The sequence below is a fragment of the Grus americana genome, chromosome 12 (assembly GCF_028858705.1).
Source record: "Grus americana isolate bGruAme1 chromosome 12, bGruAme1.mat, whole genome shotgun sequence".
Lineage (NCBI taxonomy): Eukaryota > Metazoa > Chordata > Aves > Gruiformes > Gruidae > Grus > Grus americana.
In genome coordinates, this window is record NC_072863.1 from 11,323,114 (window position 1) to 11,345,237 (window position 22,124).

The 22,124-nt window shown below is 45.9% G+C and overlaps 3 protein-coding genes across 5 annotated transcripts; 2 read left to right on the forward strand and 1 right to left on the reverse strand.

The window, feature by feature from the left end:
- Positions 1-329: 329 nt before the first annotated feature.
- Positions 330-10,850, reverse strand: BRCC3 (BRCA1/BRCA2-containing complex subunit 3). Its single transcript, XM_054839651.1, has 8 exons — positions 10,734-10,850; positions 10,202-10,322; positions 9,477-9,563; positions 8,713-8,801; positions 8,027-8,082; positions 7,291-7,422; positions 6,679-6,722; positions 330-5,722 (listed from the first exon to the last, which is right to left on the reverse strand). Exons 1-8 carry the CDS (start codon positions 10,836-10,838, stop codon positions 5,571-5,573), a joined length of 786 nt encoding a protein of 261 aa, XP_054695626.1. The 5' UTR covers positions 10,839-10,850; the 3' UTR covers positions 330-5,570.
- Positions 10,851-14,997: 4,147 nt separating this feature from the next.
- Positions 14,998-16,888, forward strand: MTCP1 (mature T cell proliferation 1). 2 transcript variants are annotated; one of them, XM_054839071.1, is made up of 4 exons: positions 14,998-15,130; positions 15,233-15,403; positions 15,557-15,608; positions 16,821-16,888. In XM_054839071.1, exons 1-3 carry the CDS (start codon positions 15,011-15,013, stop codon positions 15,602-15,604), a joined length of 339 nt encoding a protein of 112 aa, XP_054695046.1. In that variant the 5' UTR covers positions 14,998-15,010; the 3' UTR covers positions 15,605-15,608; positions 16,821-16,888. The 2 variants fall into 2 exon arrangements, with proteins under 2 accessions (XP_054695046.1, XP_054695047.1); XM_054839072.1 differs by lacking the exon at positions 16,821-16,888 and adding an exon at positions 15,690-15,827.
- Positions 15,558-21,593, forward strand: CMC4 (C-X9-C motif containing 4). 2 transcript variants are annotated; one of them, XM_054839075.1, is made up of 3 exons: positions 15,558-15,608; positions 16,821-16,888; positions 20,093-21,593. In XM_054839075.1, exons 2-3 carry the CDS (start codon positions 16,831-16,833, stop codon positions 20,260-20,262), a joined length of 228 nt encoding a protein of 75 aa, XP_054695050.1. In that variant the 5' UTR covers positions 15,558-15,608; positions 16,821-16,830; the 3' UTR covers positions 20,263-21,593. The 2 variants fall into 2 exon arrangements, with proteins under 2 accessions (XP_054695050.1, XP_054695049.1); XM_054839074.1 differs by lacking the exon at positions 15,558-15,608 and adding an exon at positions 15,807-15,872.
- Positions 21,594-22,124: the final 531 nt, after the last annotated feature.

Here is a 22,124-nt window from a genome sequence, read left to right on the forward strand (position 1 = left end):
TATCACTCAAGCCCTGTGGCAGTATGGTTATAGGTACATGGTGGGTTGACCCTGGCTGGGGGCCAGGTGCCCACCAGAGCTGCTCTGTCACTCCCCTCCTTCACTAGACAGGGGAGAAAAAGTGTAACAAAAAGCTTGTGGGTTGAGATAAGGACAGGGAGAGATCATTCACTAATTATCATCATGAGCAAAACAGACTGAACTTAGAGACAGAATTCATCTAATTTATTACTAAGCAAAACAGAGTAGAGGAATGAGAAATAAAGTCAACTCTTAAAACACCTCCCCCCACCCCTCCCATCTTCCCGGGCTCAACTTCACTCCCGGCTTCAACCTCCTCCCCCCTCAGCAGCACAGGGGGGTGGGGAATGGGGGTTACAGTCAGTTCATCACACATTGTTTCTGACACTTCTTCATCCTCAGGGGGAGGACTCCTCTCATCGTTCCCCTGATCCAACATGGAGTCCCTCTCATGGGAGACAGTCCTTCACAAACTGCTCCTGTGTGGTCTCTCCCATGGGGTGCAGACCTTCAGGAGCAAACTGCTCCAGCGTGGGGGTCCCCCACGGGGTCACAAGTCCTGCCAGCAAACCTGCTCCAGAGTGGGCTCCTCTCTCCACGGGTCCACAGGTCCTGCCAGGAGCTTGCTCCAGCGTGGGCTTCCCACGGGCCACAGCCTCCTTCAGGTGCCTCCACCTGCTCCAGCGTGGGGTCCTCCACAGGCTGCAAGTGGAATCTCTACACCCCCTCACCCTTCCTCCATGGGCTGCAGGGGGACAGCCTGCTTCACCATGGTCTTCTCCACGGGCTGCAGGGGGATCTCTGCTCCGGCGCCTGGAGCACCTCCTCCCCCTCCATCTGCATTGACCTTGATGTCTGCAGAGTTTCTTACATTTTCTCAGTCCTCTCTCCGGCTGCAAAAGCTCTGGTTTTTTTTTTCTTCTTAAATATGTTATCACAGAGGCGCTGATTGGCTTGGCCTTGGCCAGCGGCGGGTCCGTCTTAGAGCCGGCTGGCATTGGCTCTATCAGACACAGGGGAAGCTTCTAGCAGCTTCTCACAGAAGCCACCCCTGTAGCCCCCCCCACTACCAAAACCTTGCCACACAAACCCAATACAAGGTATCAAGGCATGTTGAGGAATATGGGCAGGTATGTAGAAAGCTTGTCACCTCTGATGGTCTGAGACTTCACTCCCAAACAAGTGCAAGATCCTGATGAAGTGAGAGAATGTTTGAAAAAAAGATGCCATGGCTATTCCAGAGAGGCACAACTTATTGCACTGTGCTGCAGCCTGACCTGCATCTACTGAACACTGCTCAGTACTATTCATCACCCTCAAGAAGAGAGAGGCTCTTGATCTGAAGACATACCAAAAGACACTGTGGCTAAACCAGAGACCTAGCCTTCAACTATATGTCACCCCTATAATTAAGAAACAATGGAAGCAGAAGTCAAGTCCTTTAATAAGGGATGAAGCAGATTCTCCTAAGAGGGAGCAGAAGAGAGAATCGGTAGAAGCTGCCTGTTCTGCAGCAGAGTAGTCATAAGAACAGGAGGGAGAAAGGACTGAAATAAATGACACAGAAACCACTCAATCCCTATACTTAAGCGAGCTGTGATACATGTGAAAATATTTCAGCTGTCAACCAGGCAAGCAAATTGCCAGCTGGTTACTCTGATGCTAGGGTATTGGGGCCAGTAGTCAGGAATTAGAGAATAAGGCAGGCCAGCATCTGGGATCCCTTGCTATGGATAAGGCCATTGACAAAGGAATTGGCAAAGGGGCAAGGAGTCTTCCATCTTTGAAGGCAATGCCTGTTGAGTGTGAGGGACAGGTAACCCTTCAAGGAAGATCTTGCAAATTCTCGAAGCAACTGGACCACCATTGAAGGAGGTATCCAGTCTCTGAGAGAATTAGCCACGGTGGAGGTGATCTATAGCAACCTGGATGACAACCAGGTATCCAAAGACCTGGATGAAATCCAGTGCACATGGTCCATGGGGCAAAATTTTGTATAAAGTGGACCAACGTCATATGCAAACACCCTGGCAACAATGAGCTGGACAGACATAGAGGCATGAACTGTAGATGGATTGGCCAGACAACTCTGAGAATTCAAGGAGAATCTTGCTTCTTCCCTGCAGACCTGTGTCTCAGCTGTGAAGAAGCTGTCTGAACAATTGTCCCAGCAATTAAAGGATAGGTCTTCCTCACCCCTACCAACCAATGTCTCAGCTATTAAGAGTCAGCCTTTTTCTGTTCAAGGGAGAGGGTACTGGTGACACGCACCATATGCCACCCCTGCATGACCAGGGGAAAGACATGAGGAAGTGGGATGGTGAGCCTACCTGGTGGCTCAATGGTGGACACACAACCCTAATATTTGCCATGGATCACTACAGACTGCACTGGAACAAGGCAAAGCTCCTGAACACCTGCAGTATTTTAATGACATCATTGCGTAGGGCAAGCTGCCCCTAGGGAGGTCCCAGTGTACGTGCTGACACAGAGTCACGAGGCTTAATTAACCCTTTGGTCTTGGGCGAAAGGAAGGCTGCAATAGCACTGAAAGCAACTTCATGTTTGTTTCAAGCAGTGCCTCACTTTTACACTGTGCATGGTTCTGGACTCGGCCTGAATTGGCTTTGCCAGGTTGTGGTGCCTCCTTGAAGGCCAGGACAGCCCTTTCCAAAAAGGTCCATTTGCACCTCCTGCCATACAGCAGACTGGGGTGCTCGCAAGTTGTAGCTGGAAGGGGCAAGCCATGGAATAGACTGTGTGCTTTAACAACTTGATGCTACCTTCCCACCTGCTTTTTCTTCAGAAGAATGGTTTGCTCTATTTGAGTCTTGCTGGTCCCTGTCCTTTGGATTAAAATTGATTTTAAATTCTCTTAGAAAACCTCTTACTGCAGGACTGCTCTCCTCTTCAAGCCAATTCTGACTGTAAAAATCTTTTGAAGCCTCTTGGTGGTGGGGGAAGGGTATTTTGGTTTTAAGTTTAGCCCTTTTCCTCAGGGATGTAAATGAGACAGGTGTATTCTTTTTACATTAGAGCTTCCTACTGGGCTTTTGTAGACAATTTCTGTTTGGCCAAGCTCTGGGAGGAGAATTTTGCCACTTTTTCATCCTGTGAAGGAAAGCTCTGCTCCAATCTGGGTTTCCTGATGGGATGTGACTCCTTCTCCCTTGTTTTTCAGGGTGCCAACCTGTGGCTCGTCCTGCTCTGCAGAACAGGGATATGCCTGATCACCACTGAAGAGAGACAGATGAGATTAACAGCCAAACAGAGCACAGGTAAACTCCAGTCAGGGAACATTTATTGAGCAGGGAGGGCAGAGGAGGAGGGTTAGAGTGCCCAATGAGGCAGGAGGCCAGGGACTGCCCTGCACTGGTCAGCCAGTTCAGCACAAAGAGGCTAGAAGAAAAGAGGTGCCATAAGCTGTATCTGCTGGACTGAACAGCTGAAGGGCACTCACATTTCAATGCACACACATGTGCTACAGCCATCTGATGCAGTCCCAGAACCCTAATACCAGCATGTCTCTACTGGCTGGAGAGCCAGGCTATGGATCAGCACAGAGTAATTAATAACTTGTTCTTTATTACTGGGATTATGATCCAAACATCACCATTCTAGCTGTGCTTTGACTGTGCTCCCAGCAGAGCTCTGCCCTTCTTGCAGGCTGCATCCAAGGACAAACATAGGATTTCAGCTTTGTCCTGGAGCTCAGACCATATGGCAGCATGGAGACTGGAGCCCATCAAGTATTAGGAGTCTATAAGGACAAAACTTGTTGCTTGGGGAGTGGATATAGGGTGGTTATGCTCAGAACCAAACTAGCTTCTTTCTACTGTGGGCTGTCTATAACCTCAAGTGGGAATGGCCCCTAGCCTCCCTAGAAGCAATCCAGAGATCCTAGTTGGGATCTTGAGAGAAGCAAACCCAAACAAAACAGAATGGCAGGCCTGGACAGCAGGAGAACTCATTTTGGATTTATCTGGGATGTGCTTGGCAGGATGCCGTGGGTGACTGCACTAGATGGTCACGAAGCCCAGGGCTTCTGGGTGATTCTACTCTCATCAAGCCTGAGGGCAGTGAGGGCCCTGTTCCCCCCACAAAGATCAAGGTAAGGTGCACTTGAACTAAAAAACAGTAACAGAAACATCAGAACAAAGACACTGACTGTTCAAAAACTAATTAAAGAAAAATACTATTCACGGCACTTTTAATAGGAAAAAAAAAGTAATGAGTGTTTTACTTCAAAGAAATTCTACTGTTTGGGGTTTTGCTACTATAAATGCAGAAAGATTGAGAAGTGAAGTCTGACAAAAACAAGCTGGCTAAGGGGCTTCAACGTCTGACAGCAATTTACAGTTGCTAATCAATAATCAATATTGGCTATTCACTGGAAAGGCAGTGCCTCTCTCTCAACTATGTTACTTTCATTCTTCCAACACAACAGTCAAGCTAATGAGTTATCAGGAATGTCACAGCCTCCATTGCAGCAATGGAGGCAGTTCATTTTCATCTCCTTGAGCATGTAAGGATTTAGATTAGAACCAAGGAGATGAAACAGAGGTTTTAACTGCACTGTTAGTTCCTTCACTCACATGGGACAGACTTCACGTAACAGAATGCAGATGACAATGCATATGACCCTAAAATGCAACAGCAAGAACATTTAAAGAATTAGGTAAACAGGTATTTTGTTCCATTTCAATCTAATGACATTTCTGCCATGAAGTTCAGCATGTAAGAATGACAGGCTTGCATATCTATCAATTTACTTCTCAGCAGCTTAACCTTTTTCCCCTCTGGGAAGGGACAACACTCTATCCACTATGCCAGTAGAAACAGTCCATTTTGTAGATAGCCTCAGTGCTGGGCATGCAACAGCATTACATGAAGTAAGGGAATACAGACCGCATACAAAAAAATGCAGGCGCTGGCACTTTGTAGCATTCATTTCATTTCTACTCCAAATGGCTCTGGCTTTGGAATTCTTTATTTGGTTTGAAGTATGCTGAACACAGATCCTGTGTCAAAGTTCTTCCAGGTCTTCCCCAAGCTTCCCTCCCACCTCTTACCTGCCTGGGTGGATATACTAGTAATGTTCTGGAATGCTGGTTAAGATCATGGCCAACTGAAGCTACTAAAAGAAGGCAGAAGTTGGCAGTATCAGATATGACTGCAGGGACACAGTTTTCCCCTCTGACTCTCCTGTTCTAGGCTCCTGGAATACATGTAAAGCAGTAAGACTTCTGTCAAAATATAGAGGACGGAGAAACACATTCCCTAGGTGCATGCCCCCCAGAACTGAAGTCTCTTCAGGTGCTGCCCAACCCCATCACTGAGCTAGAATTGCACTGCATCATGCAGCACCTGGAGATACACCACTGCTTTTCATCAAGCTGGGGCAGATAAAGTCCTTATCCTGTAGAAGTGCTCTTTGCTGCATGCTAGTATCTTCACTGTAAGGTAACATAGGGCCACCCTTCAGCCAGGAGTAGGTCTGGTAGGTTTTTTCCCCATGTCTCTCTTCTGAAGGGTCTGCATTTCCTCCTTCATTCTAAAGCAGCTAGTTCCTCCAGGAGCTGCTCTTTCTCCTGTTGCAGCTCCAGCACCCGCTGTTTGTTCTGCTGTAGTCTGTCCTCCAGCCACTGAAGGAGTGGCCCACTGATGGCAGACATCTGGCTGCAGAGGTTCTTTGTGAACACTGGAAAGAGCAAGAACATATCATGCCAGTGCAAACACACAAAAGACTCTGTGTGCTACAACAACCCCAAAGCCAAGAGCGTTAGAGGCAGCCAAGAAAACCCTCCAACATTTTGGCCAAGGCAACCACACATCCCCACAGGAAAGTCAGAATCAGCAGCTTGCTAAACAGGGAAACAAGCTATTTGAATCTGACCTTAAGACACTCAAGGGAGGGATGACAGACCTACAACAGAAATCTGGAAATCTGCATATAAGTCATCGCTGATTCTAATTAATTTCTAAATTCAGAAGCACAGAAGGCCTCATTTATTGAGCAGGTGAGAATGGACAATGGGCTATTTATCATGGAACTGAAGTGGGATTAGGATTCACTATCTCACTGGCAAAAGCAAAGATGTCATGCCATATGCACATAACACTGGAAGTGCCAGGAGATGCAACAAGCATATAGATCAGCCAGACACTAAGACTCACCAAATGCAAAATCCCCTTGCTGTTCTAACTGCAAAAGAAAACCCCAAACCAACCCTAAAAAAGCCAAATAAACTGAAAGTCTATTGTAATTTTAACCAATCGTACAAAGGGCAAAAGATACGCAGCATTCGTAAATCCCAGGATTAGGTTATTTTATAGCCCTTGATGTTTTCCTTTAAAGCATTTAGTTACAATTCTATTCCTCTACTAGACTTTATGTAATGAGTTAACAGTCTCAGGGAATTCTGTGGGTTACACAGTGTTTGTGATTGGAAATGAACTGTATGGCATAAAAAAAGACAAAAGTTTGTACTTTTATAGTTATTTACAAGTGCCTGTTATGGGAAATGGAGGACTGTTACACAGCTGTGGTCTACTGTCCCCCAAAGTTAGAGCCAAACCAACCCCTGCTCAAGACTCTACTGTTTTGACTGTGGAAGCAGCATCCTGGATTCTTGCATGCAAAAAAAGAAGCCTTACCTGAGCCATTATGAATCTTGGTTACAGAGTCTAGATGGGTGAGGCTAAGAGAATGAACAGAATGCAGATTAGTGACAAGATAGCAGTAAATTGCATATTAAGCAAACCCAGGCTATGGAACCAGCTACCTACAAGTCACTGACACTGCAGGTACATCTAAACCTCTTCACTTGTTGAAGCCCTGTACATTTACAAGCCTAACAGAGAACTTACAGTACAGAAACATCGACGTTGAGCACCACAGGGAGAAAAAAAACCAAAAAGCTGATATTTAATCTAATTTTTCAGACTTCTCAGCACTCTTACCTGGTTAAACGCTATGTACTGTCACACACAGACACATCGCTGAAGTGCCACCATTAGCTCATGCATGTTCTAGCTCTTTTTTTTGTTGCAGCAAAGGAGCAGTTACACTTAGCTCTTGTGTGCAAGGCTGAGAGCACTTGAACTCCTTAATGTGAAGGTATTCAATCAGTTCTCCTACAAAGGCACATGAGCTGCTAATGCTTATTTTCTATACCCCTGCTAAGGTTACAGTACTGTAAGCAAAGCAACAGTAGAACATGTTAGCAAAGACAGTCCTGGAAAGGGGTGCAGCCCCAGTGTTGTTACCTGTGAATTCTCCTGTAGGCATCTTGCTCTTCTTGGCAAAGGATCTTGGGCAGCTCTACAGCTGATTCCAGACACACTTTCCCAATGGTTTCATGGGGAACAACATGAATAGGAATTTCAATCCTTTCATATCTAAAAGGGTATCAGATACAATTAACTTCAAAGCAGCAGAGGGAGAAAAAAAAAAAAAAAAAAAGGGCTTCTACAAACCTGCAACAGTCTCTCCAATACATAGCATTGATGCAGACTTACTTTGGGGAACACATGCCTGAGTTGATATGCAAATGGAAGCCTTTTATAACCACACACTTGTCTTAAATTTTAATGATAAAATACTAAAGCAAATAGATAGCCAGTACTGATAACATGATGCACAGCATGTGTGCAGTTAGTGGGGAGACTATACCATGCAAGCTTGAAGCCCTGACCTCTAGAGTTCAAAGCAAAAGGGTGGGCCTTCTACGCAACAGATTACAGCACAAATTCATAACCAGACTACAGTGTCCTACACCAAGTCTTAAGCTAATAAATTATCTAGGCTAAATTAATCAGTCCTAATCTTTAGATTCTCTTCAAGTAGCCTGCATTAGCAGAAGGAGAGCTTGTTCAGACATCTCTATACAATATTTGCTCCTCATGATGAGTCTAGAAGCCACTTATTTGAGACAACTCAAAAAGGAGAGACAATATGAAATACAACCTGATACTGGACAGAATATTCTTCTGCTATACTCACTCTGAGCTCTTCTGGGCCTGAATGGACTGGAAACAGGTGTAGAGAATCCTGCCTGTCTAAGAGAACCAGAAGAAAAATCAGATTCCAAGAAGAAAATATCATCTAAAACCACACAGACTTTTAGGAAGTGGAATATGCTTTGAAATAGCATTTTAACAGGTTGTTAAGGTGCATGCTTTTCACTTTGATTGGTATGCTGGAACTGTTTATGAGTAGATATTGATAGATCCATTAACTACAGAAAAAATTTTAAACAATAGCTACCTGGAAAACCTAGACAAGATACACCACTGTCAGCTGATCTCACACTATAGCAGCATTTCCTAAAGAGGCTAGAGGCAAAGAGGTGCAATAAGCTGTATCTGCTGGACTGAACAGCTGAAGGGCACTCACACATTTCAATGCACACACATGCTACGGCCATCTGATGCAGTCCCAGAACCCTAGTACCAGCCCGGCTCTGCTGGCTGGAGAGCCAGGCTGTGGATCAGCACAGAGTAATTAATAACTTGTTCTTTATTACTGGGATTATGATCCAAACATCACCATTCTAGCTGTGCTTTGACTGTGCTCCAAGCAGAGCTCTGCCCTTCTTGCAGGCTATATCCAAGGATTTCAGCTTTGCTCTGGGGCTGATGTTTCTTATTAGCACTTGGAGGGTTTATTGCCATTTTTAAGTTGCCTACCTTTGTGTTTTTGTCCTCAATGAAGCAGGAAAAGATAAGTCCTACAAAACCTTGGTCCATCATCTGATACATAGCTTGTGTGCGGACATCTGCAGACAAAGAAATAAGTGAATGGGAACTGCACTGGTCACTTGAAGAAGTGGAAAATGATTTGCCTCCTTTTGAAGGGTGACCTGAAATTTGGTAACAAATGTCACAAGCTTTATTTTAAAGTACTTACTCCAGGTGACCAAGTTAAAAAATCCAATTTAAAATGTAATTAAATAGCAAATCTTAAAAATACAAGATGAGTTAACAAAACAAGAAATTATCTTAGCCTCGGCCTGGTGCCACAGATCACTATAAAGCATAATGTCCAACGTGTATAAAATACTCACTTCTTTCAAAAAAGTGTTTGGTTTTGCGTTAACACTCACAGATGTCAAAAATCATCACAGCAGGCCTATGATTCCCACAGCTTTTTTTGCTGTTTCCCACACCCTAGGTCTAGTTTTCCTGTCTGGAAGAACAGTAGTTCTAGTAGTAGCTGATCTGTGACTACTAAGTCACTTGCAGTTTGAGCACCTGGAAGCATACAGACAGGAATGGGGCTATACTGGCAGAGGTTCCTGAAGCCCACTGAGACAATCTTGTCCTACCAGAGGACATCTGAGAAACCAAACTTTGATAGTTGGGATGTGCAGCTCTGAAAATCCAGTAAGTTGAATAATGTGATTAGCCAGCTGTGAGTTTTCATATAGAACTTAGACCAAGACTGCTCTTACCAACATGCGATGGCCAGACAGTAATATGAGGATGAGAGTGATACCAGCCCACAACTCTCATGGGACGTCCCGTCATTTCAGCCAACCTGTGTGTAAGTCAAGGTGCTTCTGACACCAACAGCAAATGGAAGAAGTTTTTTTATACAAGGAGAACCAACAGAGTTTTAAAAGAGTTTCTCATCAGTCAACAGAATTCCAGATCCCTTTAGAGGGGTGGCAAGCCACATGGCAAGAAGCTGACAGAAGCCTCTTCCGCAGCACCAGCAGGTGCCACTGCTGCAGAAGCAAATGGGGTTTGTTTGCATGTGGCAGTAAGTGACATGGCAGCAAGCTGTCCAAAACAGCATTCTTGAGTGTATGTAAGGAAGAGGTTTTCCAGGGCACCATGCTTGGAAACAGACTTGTCAACATTTCATCTCCTACTATGTCTCCTTACTGAAATCCTACCCTCGCCCCAAAAAGTACTTCAGTTTTACCTGTGACCAAATACAAAGAAATTACAAAAAACAGTTATAACACATATCTACTACAAACACTGGAACCAACAAAGACTCCAGAGAATGGCAACTGCCAGCACAGCCCTCCAAACTGAATAGTTGTAGGAGGGAACCAGCAGACAATTCAATTTCAAGCAAACCAGAACCAGTCTAAAACAAAGCATGTAAAAAGGAGTCTGAGGTAAATCACTTCACTGGCAAGTTTGCTGCTGTCTCTACTAAAGGATATCTCTGCTTCAGTAGAAGCAGCTGAAAGCTGCTCTGGTGAAATTTCCACACGGTCTTTTCTCTTGTCAGAGCGGCGCAGGATGATCACTGAATGGATATGAACAATTCGGCTGGTGTCAACCTAATGACACAGAAGAAAAAAAACGATCACTTCTCTGGCTCCTATACCTTCAGTAGGAAAAAGGCACACATCAGAGTACATGCACATGGGAACCTTTCCTGACTCAAAGCTTTGATTTTCACAGCAGCTGGAACTACAAGTCGGCGCTAGCCAGGAGCGGAAAGTCGAGGCCCAAGACCCAGCAGCACGGCTCTGTGACGGAACTGCCCTCACACTAGCCTGTACAACGCTCCCTGCCACGGTGACCGAGCCCCACTCGGAAGATAAAAACCCGCACACCGCTATCCCTCAGCCCGCACAGACGCAGGCCATATAAGCCCCGCCCAGGCAGCATCTCCTCCCACTGTGTCCCTCGCGCGCCACCTGTCTCTCCCCGGGGCAGCTCCGACCAGCCCCACCCGGCTCCAGTACCTCGCCGATGCATAACCCCATAACCTCCTCCTTCTCGGTGCTCAGCGCATGGTTGAGGCACACCAAGAAGGCATCAGCCTCCAGATGCACCGCCTGTACCGCCATTTTAACACCACCCACTCATCTTTCCCCACCACCTCCGGAAGTAGGCGGGAACAAATCTCACTTCCCCCGCCCACACTCGACAGCAAGGCCAATCCCAGCGGGGCTCAATGGCCCTTTCACCCAATCGACTCAGCCAAGGTGCAGTATGGCTTCCGGGGAGGCGAGCAGCGCGCCGCGGCGGAAGCGCCGTGTCACCCACGCGAACGGCAGTCCCGGAGTTCCGCGCTGAAGGCGCTGCCCGAGGCGGGACGGGCGGCGGAGTGGAGGGGGACGGGACGGGGCGGGGCGACCCGACCCGACCCGACCCGGGGCGGAGCTCTGCTGCGCGCCGGCCATTGGGGCCTGCGAGCAGCTGGGGGGGGAGGGTGCGGGGTCAGAGGGGAGGGTGGGGGAAAGCTTTGCTCGGTGCACACGGCGCTGGCTGTCACCTGGCGCGGGGCTACAGGTAGGTCACAGGCGGGCGGCCCGAGGGGTCCGGCCCGGCGCCTTCCGCTCCGCCTGGTGCCGTCTCATACCGACGGGCGGCCGCCGAGCCACGCAGGCCCGGCCTGGGTGGGAGGCGGTTGCTATGGAGACGTGCTGCGCCCTCTTCCCGCCGCGGCGGCCGAGCCTCCCCGGCCCTTCCTGTTTCCTCCCCGCCACAGCCGGCCTGCGGTCCGCACCGGTCCCACACCCCTTCCCCATCCTGCCCTCCCTGCTCCCCTTGTCCGCACCGCCCCCACACCCCCCCTCTGCCGGCCCTTCACCAGGCCCGGCTCCTGCACCCCGTCCCTCATTCTCCCTTTCCTTCTCCGGGGCTCCCCACACACTATGTCCATCTCTTTTTGTCTTCCTGTTTCTTTAGATCCTACCAAAGCTAGACCTTCACTCCCCAAACTGCTGGACAGCCCCGGCTGGTCGGTGAGCATCTGCTACCCCTCAGTAGGTCGGGCAGAGCAGAATCACAGAGGTGCTCGCTTGGGGCAAGTGCTCCAGGCAGAGTAGAGTCCAAATCCCCAAGAAGAAGTTTTATAGTGAGTCAACATGCTCTTACACCAGCATCATCTGATCCCTGACTTGTTGCAAGATGCAGGCTGGGCTTTTCAGCAAAGCTCAGCTCCCTTTTAGCTCTCTGAAGGCTGTGCGCACAGAGCCGTGCAGGCAGCTGCATGCTCTCCAGCAGAAGGCCAGACTGTCCAGCCTTGGTTTAGAAGCTGTGTAAGCACAGTGCTGTGCCCAATTTATTGACCCTGAGCATCACTTTTTTTCTTTGGCACCTGAATGGCAGCTGAACTCTTCTAACAATCTGACCCAGTCCCCTTTTAAAATAGAAGGTAATGAAGGGTGGAGTTTGTTCAGCATGCTGACCTCCAGCTCTGGGGATGGTCCAAGTGGCAGCTGGAGCAATTTCTTTCACTGTTTTCATAAAATATTTTAATGTACCCAATTTGAAAGCCAATAAATTGTCTTCACCACATGATGCAGTCGTCCTCCTGGCCATTTTCACATTTATGCATATATTGTATGGCTCAGAAATCCACCCAGGTCCCAGAACAGCACTAAACTTCTAAGGCCTGATACTGAGATGGACAGAATACCTGCAAGTCTTGTACCTGTCTGTGGGGATTGGGCTTTAAATCACACCAAATCAACAGCTCAGACTTCTGCAGTTATGTTGATGGGAACATTAAATCTCTGTCGAATGATGGTGCTGCAATCCTGCAAATTTAAGCTGCTTGGTTTTTTGTTGGATGTAGGTTTTTTACTAAGTTATGAAGTAAGCAATATAAGAAACAGGTTTTACAACTTGTTTTAAATATAAGTAAGCTTACTTCTTCTTTCACCTGTGTCTTTCTTCAGGCTTTTTTATTGCTTTCTGATAAAATCTGCAAAAATAGGAATTGTATGTGTTTTTCCCTTAAACTTGCAGGTGCAAACATCTTGGCACATGCTTTTTCAAATCTTCTGTTTCTTTTGTATGTTTGAGTACTTAAGACAGACTTGTCTTACTTCAAACCCGGTTGACGGTTTTGCCTGACCTCAAGATTTTATTTGTGGCACTAACTGGCACCTTCATAGCAGACTTAGAGACTGTTGAAAAGAGAGGCCAGACTGGGCCTTTGAACTTTTGCAACTGAGCTGAGAGCTATGGAGTTCAGAGGAAGTTTGGGACAAATTAGTGGGGCAAAGGGTGAAAACATATGTTAACCACTGCCCATTCTGCACAGTGTCCTCTGCATGAGACATTGTTCTGTCAGTACTGTACCTATCATTACTACCATGTTCATATACAATAAACACAAACGTACATATTGTGCTTTAGTCCTCCTACCTGTAGTTCAGCAAGACTGAACCAGGTTAGTATTTGGATAGGAGACCTTCCAGGAGAATTTACTTGCTGTAGGAAATAGTGTTCACTTACTGAGTAATATTTTTCCAATACTGAAGTCAGTTTTGAGTCTTCTGAGTCTGGGAATGATAAGCTGTGGAAATTCCAGCTTTGAATGGAATAAAAGCAAGTTCTTGAGCATTTTTGGTCATGATGGAGCTTTTGGCAGTGTAGGAGAGTATCCTGGCCAAATTCCAACCTGGGTGATTACATTCAGCTGACTGAAAATTAGCAGTGCTGATTGCTGCATTTCACTGTCAGGCAAAGTGATTTCCACACATGGGCTTAAATTTGTGAAGTGACTTAGGATAAAGCAGAATGAAAAGAACTTACAGAAATGTCCCTTTAACCCTCATAACTTACTCTTGAAGGCCTTGTGAGGCTTGTCAGTCTGCTGTTACATTCCTCTTAATGCCAGTGATCCAGCTGCTGGGGCATTGCTTGGAATGGCTGTACCACATCACAGGATGGTCTTCAGAACAGTGGTGCTTTTTATAATGCACATACACATTCCCACACATTCAAGCAAGGAAACAAACAGAATGAGAGAAAAAAAATAAAAGACCATTCCAAGTTTTCTTCGCTAGAAATTAAAATACTGTGACAGTGCTGTTCAGGCTGATCCGTGGTTGGTGTTTTGTTTTCAAAAAGGCTAAGTGAGCCTTCAATTCAAAAAGGTAGAGAAGCACGGATGTAAGATATAGAAGGCAACATGGAAGTGTATTTCCTGTTATATATGTACCCCAATGTATAACAATTTTATTCTCTCCCTGACTTTCCCTACTTTATTTTGTACCCAGATTTTCTTGCTCCTGTCTGAAATATGCCTTATAACTTTACAAGTTTTCAGAAGACCACTGTGTTTCACTGGGATAGGAATACTGCATCTGCTTCATAGCAGGAGGATGTTACATGTATTACAGCTTAATTCTGTTCTACTTTAAACCTAGATAAAGAATGAAGACTGTCTGTACCATTTTGATTACCTCTTCTAGGGTTCAAAGAGAGAATCATTTCCCCTGACCTTCATTTTCTAATGGCTCAGCTTGATCTAACTGGTATACAGATAAACTTGCTGTTAAACAAAAATTCCAGTAGGAAGAACCACCTCAATGTCCAAAATTCCTTTGCCCCTGGTGGTATCAGTGGCTCTCTGTAACCATCTAAAAGCCGAACTACGCAAAGTCACGAGAGCTGTTCACGAGAAGGTTGTATATGAATGGACAATGCTGCCATCCTCTTGAGAGATGAGACGAAGGACCCTTCACAATGACAGCTCTGCAAGTTCCAAATATGAGAGTCGTGCATACGGAGTTTCATGCTTTGTCTCCAGAGTGATCTTCGTTCTTGTTAAGCTAATTTCACCTCTTGTCACAAGTTTTGGTCTTGGGATTTAGACCATCATTAGCCACGGAACTCCTGTGTAAATTACTTTTTTCATTTTTGGGTTGTTTTTTTCCCTGTTTGACATAAAGACTGTTAATAAGACTGTTAGTGGAATAAGCAAAGCCAATATTCACTTCACAGGGTTTAACTTTGTACTAATAGCACCTTTTGCCCTAGAATGCCTTACAAATGCCATACAGCATGCATGTCATGAAATTTCTGTTCACTTAGGCACCACCTTAGTTTCCCAAGCTGACTTTTAGGGACATTTCAGCACATAGCATCTCATACAATAAGTCAGACGCCACCCTGAGGTGCCTTTCAGGTCTGAGCTTTCTCCGTGAATGTATTCAGAGCTAAAGAGACCATGTGTGCTTCCTGCGGGTTGATGCCATCCACCTAACAGGACCATCCTGAAATGACTGAGGGAATGGCAGAAGGAGGGCACGCTGGCGCTCCTCCTGTCCGACTGTGGGTGCGACGCGTAGGTGTCTACTGCGATGAGCACCGCAAAACGTGGCTTGTGGCTGCGGAAGAGGCAAGTGTCCTTTGAGCTTCCCAGTGATTGTAGCTTTGCTATTGCAGGTGCCTCTACTGCATTGCCAGTAACTGCCTCCTCTTTTTGTTACTCTTCCCCCAGGAGGAAGGTATGCTGAGGGCTCGGATCCAAAGAGTTCAGGTTCCCCTGGGTGAGGCGCTGCGACCCAGCCAGCTCCCCCCATCCCGGCTGCCTCATATGTGGCAGCTGTCCCAGGGTGAGCAGTACAGGGATAGTAACTCTCGCGTTTGGGAGATAGAGCACCATCTCATGGTAAGGATGGTGGCAACAATAGACCATAGTCATGCCTGTTTGTGAAGTCATTTGAGATCCTTGAGGGACGGCAAAGGACTGTTACTTTGTTGAAGTCCATTAGCTCAGCCACAGTAACTGTAGACGTATTGAACTTTTCCTTGTCGCTTACAGCTTGGTGGTGTTGAAGAACTGCTGCTTAAACTCGTGCCTGGTGATTAATCTGGTATGTGTAGACATTACCCCTGCTTTATACTGTGCTCTGTTTATTCCCAGTCATTCTTTAATATCAATTTTTGTCTTTCAGGAGCAGTGGCTCTAGGAAGATGTCGTTGTATATTTTGTACAATAAATGATTCTCTCTCCACTGAAATACAGCCACCCCTGAGGTGGAAGCAGTTAAACAACACACAGCAACATCACACAGGAGTTTAGGACAGGCAGTGAAGAGGAGTATTGTGTCAAAGTGAAACATCAGAGGGAGTTCTAGGTAGGCAGAATGTAATTGCCCCAAGTGGAGTTTGGCCAGGATGCTGGAAATAATGCCCTAGCGATACTGAAAAATGCTGTGGGCTGGTGAATTATCACAAATTTGAAAGGCAGCATCTCCCTAGCTCTGGGCAGGGGCAGGAGCTGCACTGTGGCTCTGAGGGAGCTGTTACCACTTTCGTAACAGCAGTGCTTTCCTTGTAGAGGTCTCTCATCCAAGTACTAGTGCCACCAGTTTTTGCTTATCTCTTGATCTCTCACAGAAGATCACAGTTACCGGTGTCACAGCTGCAGAAAGTCAAATTGAGTGTCTGAAATCCCACTGTCTAGGAATTTGAACAATATGGAGCTGTCCTCCAGTCTGCTGTTTTGGGGTTTTTTTCTGGGTGGGGGGGAGTGGAGGAATTTCCAAGAGACTTCCTCCTGTAACAAAAAAAAAAAAAAAGCCCTCCTTGTTGTCTTTATGGGACATACACAACTAAGTTGTTTTCTTTGGTTGTTTTTTTAAATGCCTCTTCCAGCTGCAGTTATATGACTAATGCCAAATTCTTGGTTGTGTAGAGCTCACAGAGAGGGCTTTTACACAAATACATGTTTTAGTATAAGGTCTAGAGGCACCGAACTGTTGGTTCGGCCATGTTAATTTGAGTCTTTACTGGAATCTTTGTGCATCCAAGTGGAAAAGGACACATTTTCACCAGTGAAAAGAAAAAGGCCTTTGAGCCTAGCAACATAAAACTTCCCATATTCATTGTCCACATTATCATCCTTTAACCACACACAGAGAATTCATGTCTATGTTGGCAGGCATGCGCAAGCAGCAATAGATGTTTTCTGAATTTCTGTGACAGAGAGGGAAATTGGGAGGTCTTTAAAGCCTTGGCTTTAAGACAGTGTCTTGCCCCCCCCCCCCCATTGTTTCTACAGTAACATTTTCCTATCATTTTAGTTCTCTGAACATGTCTCAGAAGGATCCCTGCCAGAAACAAGCCTGTGAAATACAGAAATGCTTGCAAGGTACAAAGTGTCATTTTGTCTTTTTGGTGTCTTAATTTTTGGTGGAATTTAATTCTTTTAACTTAACCCAGTTCACTTTTCACATTGAGAAGGAAGCATGTGCTTATTTCGTAGTGTTCTCCATGCTGGTAGTGAGATCCCACGTGTAGTCTTGGGTCTCAGCCGTAGCCAGGGAGAGCTAGACATTGTAATAAGCTCTCTTACAGTGTAGGTAGTGAGGTAGTGGTTGGATTGTATGAGAAGACTGTAGAGCTTCTAGCTCCAGGGGTATTTTAAGAGCAGGTCATACAGATGTCTGTCAGGAATGGGCTAGGTATATGTGATCTGGTCTCAAGGTATGATATGGTCTGCCTCTGGAGATCTTTAACAGCTGGTTTGTATTAGCTTAGCTAAATATTTGTAGGGGCAAGGGACGTTATGTGGTAATGTGTTTTGGGAGTCTTAGTTGGGGAGAGCAGACTTGTTACTTGCAAAGGACAATGTTTTTCAAAATTTTGGTTGCTTGTTGGAAAAGGATTTGCCTTACGGAATGAATAAGAGAAAATGTTCCTCTGTGCCAAGACAGCTCAGCCATATGGGAAAGAGTTCTTCCTAACTCACCGGGTAGAGCCCTTAGCCAGCATGGTCCAAGCTTCACGTGAGAATAACTCATGGTGTTAGCCCAACGACAACAAGGCAGGAGGCTAGCAACACCACAGCTAAAATCACCCAGGCCAACTCATTTCTGCCTTTAATTTATTTGCAAACTACAAGCAGGTTAGCTGAAATATAGCAGGGAGGGAGGAGGTGGTCCTACTGGGGAAGTAGAGGAATGGTTTTGCAGGTTGCAGCAAACAGTCATTGCAATCTGTGCAGGTAACACAACAACCCCAGTGGCTATGGAGGAGCATAGGTGGAAAAGCATCTGGGAAAAAGTAGGGAAAAGCAATAGTCAGTTATTAATAGATGTCTGTCTTTCCCAGGTTTGTTTTTTGGAAGCTACGTTCAGCTCAAAGCAGGAGCTCAAACAACCCCCTCTACATGTCCCTAGCATTTGTCTAGGTATTACCTTTTACTGTCTTCATGGCTTGGAGTATTCCCCATGAAGGGCTACCTTCTCTCCCCATAGTAACTGCACTTAAAAGCTAATGTTTGACTGTGTTTTGGTCCCATCTGTGACAATGTTCTCTTTATAACATTCTTGGAGGTTATTCCAAGTATTTTACCTGTGTAGGTTTGTGTACAGATTTGATCTGAATGGTTGTTAGCAAAGAAGCTCTTTGACTCTGCTACATGCACACTCCACTGTCCACCACTTCTCTAGCTATCATTTTGGAGTGCTGTTGTTGATGTATTATCGCGCTGTGGAGTTGTCTGAGTTGCACAGATGAAGCAGCTGACTTGACAGCAAAGCAATTTTTACCTATAAGAATGAATGCAATAGAGGATGTACACAGAGCCTTAACTGACAAATACACAGGCACAGTGTACACAGTGCAGAGGATGGAGGGCGGAAGCAGGACTTTTGGGAGATGCTGGCTTTTCAAAGGCTGGTTTTGGAGTGGGTCATTGTTCCAAAAGATCTTGCCTGCTTCCTCTGTGAGACTGAATGCCCACTGTAAATCTCTTTTGTGTTTTGCTATCCATTATATGACTATTATGCTTTTCAGGAATGCATTCCTGACAGATAGCAGGGTGTGCCTGTATGTACCAGTAGTTTTAAAAAGAGACCTGCACAGGTAGAGGAAGTTAGAGAGCCTTCAGCAGCAGCAGGTTATGGCAGAGAGATTAGCTTTCCTCTCCAAGAGCCTGCCATGCCTCCTAGGCTGCCACAGTAACATCACCATAACCTTTTTCTCAGGGGTGACCTTTGTGCTTGTGTTACAGGTCACTCTCCAACCCAGTTATGGAATTTATGGCCCAGGAATCAGAGTGGGCTGGCTTGCTCATTAACTGGAAGTTCACTGTTAACTGCTGCTTTCTGGGCTTTCCAGTGGGTGCTGTGTTTGTCTCACATTGGGTTGCTGTTGCTTCTTTTAGTCTTTAAAAAAAACCAGTGGCAGCTGGGGGGAGGGGTGAGTGCAGCTGTGTAGTGGTTGCATAGCTCATCCAAGGCAGAGCAGGTAGCTCTGCATGCCCTGCACTTCTGTGCAGACAGGCAGGTAGTTATTAATCCAAGCCACAGACTTAGTCTGCTCACATACCCGCTGGGCTTCTCTCTGAGAGCCTGGTGGCCAGCCCTGCAAGTACTGTGGGCTTTGCCACCTCAGCCGACAGTGGCAGCCAGCAAAGCACTAGGGCAGAAAGGATGCTGGACAAACCACCTGTGTCCTGCAGTGTCTGAATGTGCTGGTGCACTGCAATCTCTCCGAGCCTGAAACAAGGCAATATGGACTAAGTACAGAGGTGGGCATAGCTGTCATACACAAAGATGTAAGCCTAGTCATCCCAGATCAGACTAGGAGCTTGTTTAGCCCTGTGTCCCAGCTCCAACAGTGTCCAAGAAGAGAAGCCTAGGTAGGAAAGTGAGAGGGGGTCAACTAACAGCTGTGTGGCTAAAGGACCTCCTGAGCTAGAGGTGGGACCTTTTTGTGGAAGGTAGTCATGTCACTGGCTCTGTGCAGTTGGATTCAGCTGCTGGCATCTGGCTAAGCATTCCTGCTAGTGTGCTGCCTGCTGTGGTTATGCTGCAAAGCTAGAGCCTGCCCACAACAGGCTACCGATGCAGTTGTGCTCTTCACCCTTTTCTTTTACAAACCCCGCAATGCTGAAGGGTGGGCATGCCCCTTTTTATACCAAGACTGTTTATACCAAGTCCTCTTTGGATGCTCAACTGTAAACCTTATAGTGACATGGACAGCTGGGTTGAAGACCATGGATGACAAGATCCAGCTTAAAAGCCCACAGGCTAAAGAAAGTTAAGGATTGAAGGGCAACAGTAAGGGAAACTTCATTCTTACTGTAGTGAGATGTGATAGCTACAAAACTGGGGGACTGAGGATGCTCCCATCCACAAAAGCAAGGCTGCCTTTGCATGGCTTTAGATAGCTGAAAGTAAAGAGAGATTTTTTGTAGAGCAGAGAAAGTGATGAAACATTTGTAAGCAGCTCTTGCTTTTCAAAGAAACACGCTGCCCAGCAGCTGAAGGTCTGGGCTAGATGCATCCCCTCCAGGGACAAAACCTGTTCCCCTCTGCAGACTTAGTGTCTCCTTCTTATTTTCCAGTGAACAACTACATGGAGTCCAAGTGTGAAACCGTGCTTCAGGAAATGCAGAAGTGCTGTGCCTGGTACCCCAAGGGCAGATCCATCTCTTGTTCAGGGTTTGAGAAGGAAAAAAGGGAGAGAGAAAAGTTTAAAGCAACTTCAGAAGGAATTCCCCCATCACCACAGTAACACAATGCAGCTCCAGCAGGTGCCAGAGCACGGACTCACCTGCAGAGCTTTTGTGTGTTTTTTCAAGCCTTCTTTAGACTTTCAGGAAAGCCAGATTGCTGCTAGAACACACCATTGGCACACCAAAAAGTATAACGCAGTACCAACAGATGGCCTGGTTAACAGACTTTATTTCCTGTACCAAAACATCATCCACATTGTCTTTGCACCGCACCTGTGTCTGTGAAAAGTCAATTTGATGTTTTTAGAATGCTTACCTTACTCTAATCCATCCTTGCTCTCAAAATGGAGAACTGGAACCAAGTTATTCTGGCTTCTGGAGCAAGAGGTACAGGAAGCAGGCTCAGAAGAGTGAATGAGTTTAAGCGTGACACATGAAACAAGCCCATCTTGAAACAGCAGAGGTATTTCTACCATCATGCAGTAGTTCCAGACATTTGCCTGTCCAGTGGTTCAAGCTCAAGAATGGGAATCAGGTCTGGGGATCGTTTCTAGGTCTTGCGTAGATCATGAGTGACCACAAGTCACTTTGCCGAAGTGCCTCACTTTCCCACTGGACAGATTTTTGGTTATTTAAATTTGAATTGCCTACACGCTGCTATTTGCATGACAAAGATATTACAAGAACATTATTTCAGGGATTGCTACAGGAACAAGATTTTTTTGTTTTAAAGCAATATTAATTTGAAAGATCTGACTGTTGATATAAAATTTATAAATTTATGTATAACTGAACACCTTTAAGCAATACGTTACGAACCCAGCATAGTTCAACCCGCTGGTACCCAGAGCCCTGTCACAAAGCCCTGGGCTAGATCCAAGAACTGATTTAGGTGCTGCTTACTGAACAAGCAGTTGTAGACACTTGCTTTCAACGCAGCATTCCAGACTCACTCACAAGCTGGCTGTGTCCGGATCCCAGGGAGAGATGGCTTTTCAGAAGCTCACTCATGCAGCAGAATTTCCTGTGACCTGTAGGAAGAGCTTGGTAAACAGGTTCTCGCATCACCCTTCAGAGCTGCCTAAGTCTCTCCATCTCCTGTAGCAGGAATCCAGGCACCTCAGTGGGTGCCAAGTCCGTTACAGGGCCTAGGCACCTAAATAGCAGACTTCGAACCCACTAGGCCACTAACTCTGTCATTAGATCTAGCCGTTAAGGAGTTTTGTGCTGTGATCAAGTACAACTTATGAAGTACAGCTTCTGTAAACAGACCACTGTAGTCTAGGCACAATAGTTGAGCATATTGAAGCCTAGAAGAGCAAACCATATGTATTCACTGCTCTAAAATACCATGATACAAAATAAATGACTGGAACAAATTGTAGTCTGAGTTTGGTTGTTTATTGAGAATACAACATAGCTGCAAGCCAGGCAGCTTGGCTGCCTGGTCCAGTCCAGAGCTACATGTGATATCATCATGTTTAAATAGAAGCTGATTGATATTTTTCTAACTGGGGCTCAAGATCAGAATAATTCAGGGTTAGCCTTAGCCTTCCCTTCCCAGCCCTCTCCCTCCCCGCCTAAAAAAAAAAAAAACCCTTAAAACAAAATAGGGGTTTTAGTAATCTTGAAAAGTAGGGAAAAGTGATGACAATGTTGTGAAGCAGCTCAAACACTTAAGTAGCTCATTTTTCTCTTTGCCCTAACTCAGCAGGGGCAGTGAAAAGTCACTAATAGATGATAAAAATAAATATTTAGGCTTCTGTTTCACCTTATAAAAAGAAAAGCCTTATCTCCATGCCCATTTGTAGTTAGGTGGAGCAAACTTGCAGGAAGGCTCTGAAACCAGGCTGGCAACAGAATCACCTCCTGCCCCAGAAGCATCCCACCTTTTGGGAACATGGGTGATTCACACCAGAAT